Raw genomic sequence first — 10733 nt, forward strand, 5'->3', positions numbered from 1 at the left:
TGCTTTAAAAGCAATGTTTTACTCTGTTACGCTTTACACAAGGGAAGCAACGTGTCCTTCACTGGAAAACAAATGACATCCATATCAAAACTGTACAAACCAAAGTGATCAAAGCCACGTGGTTTTGTCTATAGGTAATGGTGTCATTTATGTAATACTCTTTGTTCTACCAAAAAATGTCCCCTATTTTCCACTATCTTACTCCTTGCTTCCTGGCACCTAAAATCTGTGTGGTTTACAAAGCGAATAGGCTCTACTTCTGGGGAAGTGCCTTCCTATGGAGGCTTGGCTTGCCTTGCTCTCAGTTTCTCTGCCTCAGCAAGCAGGAGTCGCCAGGTCCAGCTTAGCAGCTTTTAATTTACAAACAGGAAATTTTATTCAACGTATTTAACATGTCTTACTTCAATTAAGATTGTATATTCAATACTGCAAGAAAATGTTTCAAGATACTTAAGAAGCATCTATTTAGAAGCCAAACACTTTATAAGCATCTATTTAGAACCCATTTTTAAAATATACCATCTGCACACATTCAGTTACTCAAGAGCTAAGTGAGGGATTTCGAAACACCTCTGTTCCCTTACAGATCTTATATAATCTAGAAATTGTGCTGTGTCTTCCTTACGATGTAACTTGATCATTTTTCTGAAAAGCTTGGCAGATCCATTTACAAATGTAAAGACAAGTGAGAAAGTAGTCGGACATCTTCCACCAGACTTAGCATCATGTCAACAGATGAATGGGAAGTGAACTTGAATTTTGTTTCCTCTTTACCCCAGAAGATGCTCCAACTCAACAGGACCAGGAATGAATAGTGTCTCCTGCAGAAAGCCTAGCTCAGGGATTTCTTAGAGAAAAGTTCTACATAAGTAATTCTTGCCATCCCTGTCTTTTGTGTGCAGATTTCACTCGTTTTTACTGTTTATGGGCCATCCCCCTTATGCCATTCGAGAGGTGAACATCAACAAGTTCTGCAGGATCATCAGTGAGTTTGCTCTGGAGTATCGCACGACCAGGGAAAGGGTTCTACAGCAGAAACAGAAGCGGGCCAACCACAGAGAGAGAAACAAGACCAGAGGGAAGATGATCACCGATGTAAGTTTCATGGACTCGGGTGCCTCATGCTATGGTTTTTGAAAGTAAGATAAATCATAAGTAGCTCTACACTTTTGGAAGTATATGTTGTTTTCTTCTTTTCTGTTTGTGAACAGCAACACAAAAAGTTTCCTCTTCTACAAATCGCTCTCAGTCTCTTCTTCTGCCATGTCTGTGGAAATCTGTTGTGTAACACAAGAGTACCAGGACAGTGAAAATTAAGACAGGGTTCTTGGAGGCATAGTAGTTGATACTGAGAACAGTTGACATTGTTGAAGGGGACCAGTGTGCATAGCAGGTAATGCCACCTAGCATAGGAAGGCAGGTGCAGTTATTTGACATTAAATCAGGATTTTCATTCTCCTAACAATGTCATGTATCAGTCAGTTGGACCACTCAGTTTGAGAAGGTGAATTGACAAACTGATGTCACTCCTCTAAGGCATAACCTGGTGGTCACATAATTTGAGTCACAGAGTGTTGGGGTCGGAAGATATCCCAGTGGACATTAAGTCTAGCAGAAGCTTCTCCACAGCACCTGAGGTTATCCTCAATAGTTATCTCCCCACATTGCTGGCTCTCTACCTTTCCCCTCACCCATGAGCCTACCAAGGTACTATATCACAGCCAAGGAAAGGATTGTGAAACAGAAAAATGGGCAGGCTAACTACAGATGTTGTATGGATATGGCATGTTCCATAAACGGAGCTGAATGGGACGCAGGAAAGATGTGTAGATGGGCAAAGGTGCCCAGTGGGTGCTTTCTTTCCAATGTGCCTGTGTGTAACGTGAAAGTCAGATGCCTCCCTCAAGCGTTATTACCAGTAAGCTACAAGTCTCTTTTTGGAAAAAAAAAATGAAGATATTTTCTTGGAATTCCCCCTTTTAGGGAATCCTCCTTTCTTTACTTATTTGCCTAGGCTTAGATGGAACAGGGAATTGGAGCCATTAGATCCTATCTGGAACCTGTTGGAGAGAGCCCCAGTGTGATTTTTTTTTCTCATTGTTTTCATTAGTCTCCATGACCTTTCCCCATTGGTGTAAGAGCTTGGTGTCCTGGGAATGGAAGGAGGCAAGGGTTAAGCCATCAGGACGTCTAGCACTCCAGGGGCCTAAGCCTCAGCTGAACTCAAGTCAGGCAGATGTCTCTGCAGAGGAAAGAAATCAATTAAGACCTTCTGGAGGCTGCCATCTGTGGCCAGGGGAGTGTTCATAGTGCAGGCAAAGGAGGGGGTGTGGTTACCAAGAGTAAGCATTCCTGAGGCCTCGGACTTCCTGCGGATGCTCAGATGCTCTCACTACAAGATGCTTTGTACTTAAAAGGCAGTTCTAAGAGGAGTCGAGGACTATCTGTCCCCTCTCACCCACTTATTCCCAACCCTCTTGCTTCCTTGGATGCTTCTTGACCATCTCCTGGAAGAAGCCTGTTCTGCAGCCCTTCACAACTCTGTGTTTGTGCTATCAGCCAGGCTATTCCATCTTTTAAAAATCTAGTCCCCTTGGCTCTTTGGGTTTCTGGGGTATTCAGAAAGCAAATTGGAGCCACTTGGGCAAACTATGACCTACATTTCGTTCCAAAGTGTTATTTTTAAAAGTCTTAAAATGGGATCATTTATTTCTGTGGAAATCAGACATATTGTAAGGCAAACAACACAAGCCCAATATGCTTATAGTTAGGAAAACACATTAAAATTTCTTGCCAAATTCCTGAGAATTTTTTTTTTTAAACAGAGCCTACTAAATTTTAAATTTGTCCTTCTTTGAGAACATTTGGCTCTGGAGAGGTAATGTTTCTAGAGTGTGGTTCAAAAGTATTTACATTTCTATTAAAATCTGGACAGTACAGATTTCTTCAATGATGTTAGCTTTTAAACTAGTCCATAGTAGCAGAAGTCAAGGTAGTATTTGTGTGGAAAGCCTGCCACCTTCTGGAATATTAGAACATTGTTACTAGAGCCTGACAGTCTTGGATTTGCCCAACTCTGAGAAAGGCTTGCTGTATGCCCAGTACTAGGGTGCCTGGACAGGCGTGGGGACAGTGAGAGACAAGGTCATAACCCAGGGATGACACAATCTGATTAGGAAATGGCATATGCATGGCCAAAACTGAAGCCACACGGTAGACTCAGAGTTGTGGAGCCAGAACATTGGAGCTAGAAAGGATTTTTAGAGAATTCTGCAGAGAGTCCGTTTTATTGTAGATACTAAATAAATAGGTTTGTATGGCAGCAGCTCACAATGATAAGTCTGCAGTGACGCTGGAGACTGCCTTCTCTGATCTGCTGTCTCTCCCCAACCTTCCTGCCTTCCAAGCATGCAATGGGCCCCTTTCCCACAACCCAGGAGTCCTTCTGTGGAATGGCCCAGTGTGGAACTCATTCTTCATCTTTCTGTCTTAACCTGGTTTTAGACTTCTGGGGAGACCCTGCAGGTGTCCAGGCAAGGAAACAAACCACAAAGAGATGAGAATGAAAACAGTTAAGATTGGCTTTGTCAACCAGGATCACAGGTTGGAGAGTCTGAATATCAGGCAGTTTATTCCCAACACATTAAAGTCCAGTATAATTTGGAAAAGTTTCCTGGTATAATACAATCCCCCACTGCACAAGGAAGTGCAATTATATCTAAACTCAGGATACATGTCATTTCTGCCAAGAAGATGGGTTCTAGAGATAGGCTTAAGGGCCCAAGGAAGGTCCTGGCCTGGTCTCAGTCATACAGACAGCGTAGAGGCCATTTGGGATGTTAGTGATTTCTGTTCCTGGTTGTAGGAGCTTGGGGAAGCCCTAAATATGAGTAATTTAGATTACTAGCCACCTCCAGTTCTGGCTGTAGGAGTTGGCCTGGCCCAACAGATAACACAGATCACTGGGCTATTCATCACTCCCAATTCCCAGCTTTCTGGATGGAAAAACAGGTTTTAAAAAAATCTTTCCCACTAGAAGGAAAATCCTGTGTGTTTAATATTCCTGGTTTCTTTAGTTTCTCTGTGAATACAGAGACTTTGTGCTTTGCTTCCAATCATAATCCAAATGGTCTATGGGAACTCAGCTTGTCAAGTCACAGGGCTCTATTGCAGAGGGAAGAGGGACCCTAGGATGAGACCCTTCACCTTTTAACCCTGACTACTTCTTCTATAGGAAAGGGACTGATGACCCTTCAAGGGCTTGAGGTGGCTGGAGATGCAAAACACAGCATCTCGCATAAGTCGATATGCCTGATAAAAATGCTAATCATCCTGGCTAAACTGATAATTCACTGAACAAGAAGGATGGTAGAGAGGACTTGTTATCATACAGTCTAAATGTATAATCAGTTTTCAAAATCATGCCTGGTCTGGCCTCTAGCCTCTGGAAATACTTATGTTAAAAGTGTGTTGAGTTTGAATCAAGATACTGGCATGATTTTTCATGTTCACTTTATTTATAAAAGGGCCTTCAAAGCACATCTACTGATAAAGTAATTGTAGTACAGTGTCACTTCTGGTGACTGCCTTGAAAAACAGCAACATTCCACAAAAAGCTTAACTTTGTGTGTCTGAGGATATGGTAGTATGGTATGTTGTGCTTGGGAATTTTTTCATATGTCCTGTGTGACCTGTGTGTAGAAGGCCCCACAGGTTGGGCATCAAAGAGCCTAGAACTTGTGATGGGCACAGCTAGGTAAATGAAGGCTGGTCTACGTACTGAGGCCTAGGAAGCCAGTAGGTAATCGTGTGTCAAGCAGCCAGCCAGCTACATGAAGAGTCTAGAAGCTTAGTGTTCAGAAAGGCTGATTACTGACCTTATGGGTTTCCTCGAGAGTTTGACCCGGAGCACCGAGAAAGCACCCTGTAAGAACACAGAGAGAGCCTGGCCCCTCTGACTTACGACAGCACACCCTGTCGTAAGTTAGTGGTTGCTTTCTGCTTTTGTTTTTGTTTTTGTTTTTGTTTTAACATGACCTGTCAGTGAGATTATTTCATCTTTGCTGATGTCTGTGCCTTCTAAGAATCCTTCTGTCTTTTCCATCTTGTCCTGCCCTGTCCTTTCTGGTAGACCGATGACGAGGATGACACTGAGGTATGACAATTCGTGAGTGTGAAGAATCCCACATGCGCCCTTCCCCTGTGTGCTGTAGAGTAACCTAACAGTCAGCATGAAGTGTTAGCCACGGTTAGCACTTGAAAACTGTGCATGGGCCTTTTCTGACTAGTCTCCATGTGACCACTAACCATCTGATCAGCTCTTGTCTTTGCTGTTGGTCCCAGAGATTGGGGCACTAACTACATTTTGCGATGTCTCTGAGCCACAACTAATCAGTTCTCTGTCACTAGGTTCAGGGGAGGCTGGAAAAGTGGACAGTTTGTTTCCCGTCCAGCCCCTTTCTGTGCTTTTTACAATCCAAGCTGAGTTCAGAGCTGCACGTCTGTAATCCTTGAACCTGGAGGCTGAGGCAGGGGAACTGAGAGTTTCTGACCAGGGACATAACAAGAACTTTTATCAAATAGAAAAGAACATATAAAGAGAAAAACAAAGTAGAATCAGGCTGGAGGTGGGGCTCGGTGGTGCAGGCCTTGCTTGTGCATGCACAAGGCCCTGGGTTTGATCCACAGCATCAAAAACAAAAGTAAAAACGAAGTGGGGTAAATATACAGAGCATCCCGGAGTCAGGAAGAAAGGTGAAGAGTTACGGTTGGTCCTGGGGACCGAGGAAGGAGAGGCATAGACAGAGTAAGTCACAGATTTGTCACAGGTTCATAGCAGTGGCTGAGAAGCAAAAACTTGGAGCTGATCTTGGTCCAAGCTCATCTTCTTGTTCTTCACCCAAATGTAAGCATGGTGTGTATATAAAGCTCTATATAGAGTTCTGGAACACTCCTCGGAAAACATCTATGCCCTGCAGTTTAGAGAAAACCAACCTAGGTTTATAATGCTTGTTAGAGCAAGCATCTACATTCTTGTCAATTTCAGGCTGAATTTATCTGGCGTGTTCTGTTCTGTGACCTGACGCTCAACACATTTGTGACCTCTGGCAAGCCACTTATTCTTGGAGAGTCTCTTTTCTTTTTCCATAAAAGGTAGATGAAGTTAAGTCTACAAGAATTCTCAGCATAGAAAATAAAGCTCAAGACAGTTGATGATGCAAGGCAAATATCAGGTCTTACCAGTGTTTCCTTTGATGTTTTGCTCTCCCAGGAGTTAATGTCAGTCTCCCCTAGGTAGCATCCACTCCAGTGCAGGATGGCAGTGAAGTTCCTTCTGGGGCTTCTGTTTGTGATGTTAGATCTTCTTGTAGAGAGATATTTGCCATTGTTGGTATTCTCCGTTGCTGACAGAACTCCATGATATACTGAACATACACAAACAAAGAGAACGCAGAGGAGAAAGATTTGCCCTGGAATGAATACTTCTAAGCTTGCTGGCCTCTTTGACGAGTGTCCTGACATCTTACCCTCGCTTTGCTTTTGCAGTCTGGCAAGTTCTCTGGCAGTTCTCCAGCAGCACCGAGCCAGCCACAGGGTCTGAGCTATGCCGAGGATGCAGCCGAACACGAGAACATGAAGGCCGTGTTGAAAACCTCCTCCCCTGCACTGGAGGATGCCACCCCAGTGCTTGGTGTCCGCACTCGCAGCCGGGCAAGCCGAGGTAATTCTGCTGACGATATGGGGGCTGGTATTCCCAGGTGGACCACCCCAGAAAAATTCTCTTCATTGCAGTGTGTGGATTACTACGTCCAGAGAATATATATGAAGAGCCATTAAATCCCCAGTACTCTCTATGCATTTTCTTACAGAAGGCTGTGCTGGCTAGATGTAAAGAAGGCAGAGTGGAAAGCTTCTTAGGAGGGGGACTCCTGTATGGGGACTTTTCACGTATATTTAGTATTATTATTATTACTATTATTATTATTATTTGTGTGTATGTGTGTGTGTGTGTGTGTGTGATGAGTGGGAATGCTACTCTATGCACATGGTGGTCAGAGAACAAGTTTGTAGAGTCTGCTTTATCTGCCCACCTTTATGTGGGTTCTAGGATTAACTGAGCTTTCCAGACTTGTGTGGTGAGCACTTTTACCCTGGCAGCCATCTTTGTGTGCATATAGAATATGCCAGAGCATGCATGTGGAGGTCCGAGGACAACTTGTTGGAGTTCTTCTGTCTTTCTATCCTGTGGATTTAGGTAAAGAAACTCAGATCATCAATTTAGCAGCAAGTGCCCTGACCTGCTGAGGCCTCAAATGGGCCCTATACATTCTTTTCTATATGTTATATGACAAGAAAGAACATGAAAACATGGCTGATAATCTACAGGAAAGTAGACACTAGTGGCATAGCCCTCAGTCATCAACATATTGGAATGTATACTCAAGGACTTGGAATGACCATTGCAAGTACTTTTCTTAAAACAAAACAAAACAAAAAAAACTAAATAAATACACAGAGAAGTAGGTTAAATACAAGTGGATGATTTTACATAAGAAGAGTCAAATGGGCTTCATAAAGCCACAAAATAAAACACCTGAAGAAAGGACCATAGTGGACAGGCTTAATAGCAGATTTTTATCCAAAAAGGAACAAATTATTGAATTCAGAGACAATATATCTGAAAATATGCAAAGTGAAGTATGGTGAAATAAACAGAACAGGTTGTGCGAGATCCAGGTGTGTCATGAAATAATGATTTTTTTTTCCCCACATGTCTACAAAACAAGCAGATGGGCCAGAGAGCTGATTCACCTGTGAAGATCATAGACTAGCCTTTCCCGGCACCCACATGGCAGCTCCCAGACATCTCTAACTCCATTCTCAGGGGATCCGGGATCACTTTTGGCTTCAGACACCAGGAATACACATGATACATACACATACATACATACAAAACACCCCCGCCCATAAAAGAAATAAGCAGACTAAGTACAGAAAAAAAATTTCATAGGCATACTGCTGAAAACCACACATAAAGATAATATTTTTATAACAGAGAAAAGACACTTTTTACCTAGATAGCCTGGGTGTAGAAATGATGGTTCCTTTTTCAACAGAAACTATAGAAGATTTAAGCAAGAAAAACAGACAAAAAAGGCAGATTGACATCTTTCAATGCCAGAGTAACTTTTCCCCTAGCTAGTTATCCCCTTGGGGATTATCCTTCAGAGTGAAAACAAACATTTTTGCTGTATTAAATCAACACCTCCACTGACATGACTCACCCCTTGTAGGCTGTTTAAGGTTAGATTTCTAAAAGGGAAACATAAATGCCTGTTTACTTTCAAACAATTGCACAGCTTGAGAAATGAAGTGAAGGAAAACTGCTATTGTGCTGTTATGGTCTAGAATGCTGTATCCCTCCACTATGTCTAATGCCTTGGAATAGCCCACTGAGTCTCCCAGGCCATTGGATGCATGAGAGGCCATGGTAGTCTTTCCCCAATGTCTGCATGGAGGTACAGAGGTTCTAAGAGCATGTATATAAGCAGAAAGAATGATTATAAGTGGTGACCAGGTAGCAAGGAGAAGTGACCAAGGAAAGAGAAGATACAAACAAGAAATCAATTCCACAACGAGGTCTCAAGGAGATAATGTTGTCACAGAACAGCCTGGTAATGCTTTAGGTTTCTCTTTAACTGCTACATCAAAACCAGGTCACTGGCAATGTGTTGATGAGAAATGTTGGTAAGGCTCAGAGGGGAGGGTCACTTCATACCTGTATTTCTGGCCAGTGCTTTCAAAGTATATCAGGAGCAAGTGGAATTGATGGAGTTGTGTGTAGGTTGGTAAGGATAGTTTAGATTTTAAGATAAGATGCAGAATTTTAAATCAGCAGGTGGAAGGGAATTAGGAGACTGCTGCATGATACAGTTTGGTGGCTCTACTCTGAGGACAGCCATTAAGAAATCTAAGCAAAAGTAGACGTTGGAAACTGTGTCAGCCTAATTGGCGATGACCTTAGCTGAAATGCCCAACAGTGGGGAGAAGGAACCTGAAGAGACCACCTCCAGTAGATAGACAGGTTCCCCAGTAGAAGGATGGGGTTACCAACCCACCTTCAAAATTTTTGATCCAGAATGTTCTTGTCTAAAAGAAATGTAGAGACAAGAATGGAGCAGAGACTGAAAGAAAGGCCATCCAGTGACTGGCCCAACTTGGGATCCATCCCATGGGAGGGAACCAAATCTTGACACTATTACTGATGCTATGTTGTGCTTTCAGACAGGAGCCTAACATGGCTGTCCTCTGAGAGACTTTACTAGCAGTTGACTGAGAGAGATGCAGATACTTATAGCTAAGCATTGGACTGTCACACACAGGAGAGAGGGAGAGAGTTAGATAACAAAGAGATAGGAAGACAACTGTGTTTTTGGAAAATACAAAATAAATGTCCCAATTTAGGTTTCCACAGCACCAGCAGGATGGCAGACATAGGTAGTGGACAGGCCATCAATCTAGGCATGTCACTAACTCTGAAGCTGCCGCTGATCTTTGCAGGAATCTACTTCTGATGGATGTCAGCTACATAGAAGAACAGTAACATTCCGCTTCTTTGCAATGAGCACATGACATTCTCTGGTGGTCTACTTTCTCAGGCTCCACTAGTTCATGGACTATGGGAACTGAGGAGTCACCCAGTGTCACCGATGATGCAGCCGATGAGATCATGGACCGCATTGTCAAATCAGCCACCCAAGTGCCCAGTCAGCGAGTGGTGCCACGGGAGAGGAAGCGTTCCAGGGCCAACCGCAAATCTCGTGAGTACATTTTAGGAAGGTAGGGCTGTGTCCTTGCCTTTCAACAGTACGTGGAAGGTCAGAGACTCAGAAGGAAGCACCCATCACTGTTCTGTGGCTCCTTAAGAGTACCCACCAGCCTCCTTAGCAAGAAGGCCCTATCAGTATCCGCCATTAAAGAGGGATGGGTGGCAGCCATACCTGTCAAATGTACTTTCTGTGGGTGCCCTATCCTCCATAAGTTAACACTCTAGTGAGGTGTCAGAGGCCATTGAAAACCTCTAGCATATGGCAGTAAGGCTCATTACCCAGTACTGCTCCAGGTGGTTTGCTAGAGGCCGTATCTCTGCTCTTCACCCAGCACCAGAGGCTACTTGCTGAGGTAAAGGCTGGCTCCTCCCAGGGCTTACCATAGTCTTTGGTAGGTTACTACCAATAAAAAGTGGGGTATCAAGAGGTCAAGCCAAAGGCTTACCATTTAATGTTCTAGGTTTATCAGGGTTTCCTTTTTCCTTTCACACAGTATTTGACTAAATCAAAGTAACTGGTTAGTCCTTTGAGTCGGAACTTGCTGCCCCTTCTTGCCCCTCTATCTGCATTGATCTTGGCATCTGCCAATATTAGCTGCGATCCGGGGTGTTTTAGGCTCATTTTCCAGGCTTCAACCTGCTGCTGAGTCATTCATGGGGCAGCTTGGATGTCCACTGGCTTTGGCTCTGACAATAAGGGATGCTGAAGAGGAAAAGGAATCCCCAGGTAAAAGCAGAGCAGTGCCAGGCTGACAGAGAACTTAGTAAGGATGCAAATACAGGACACTCCCAGTTATCCTGCCCAGGAGGTTCACACAGGGGTGACTGGGTATGGCAAGAAATGGTTGTTAGCCTTGTGGTTCTGCTTGTCTCGATTCTGTGCTTTCCCCTTCTTCCCTTCCTT

At 43.6% G+C, this 10733-nt stretch overlaps 1 protein-coding gene across 4 annotated transcripts in view; it reads left to right on the forward strand.

The window, feature by feature from the left end:
* Fhod3 (formin homology 2 domain containing 3) overlaps positions 1-10733 on the forward strand; it is a 421297-nt gene that overhangs the window by 408467 nt on the left and 2097 nt on the right. For 2 of the 4 annotated variants that reach the window (XM_029547105.1, XM_029547106.1), the window contains 4 exons: positions 903-1095; positions 5132-5155; positions 6547-6721; positions 9660-9821. In XM_029547105.1, the coding sequence (XP_029402965.1) occupies positions 903-1095; positions 5132-5155; positions 6547-6721; positions 9660-9821 (554 nt within the window). The remainder of the gene's footprint in view (positions 1-902; positions 1096-5131; positions 5156-6546; positions 6722-9659; positions 9822-10733) is intronic. The other 2 variants (XM_021214495.2, XM_021214497.2) reach the window with 1 other exon arrangement.

This window comes from Mus pahari, chromosome 15 (assembly GCF_900095145.1).
Source record: "Mus pahari chromosome 15, PAHARI_EIJ_v1.1, whole genome shotgun sequence".
Classification (NCBI taxonomy): domain Eukaryota; kingdom Metazoa; phylum Chordata; class Mammalia; order Rodentia; family Muridae; genus Mus; species Mus pahari.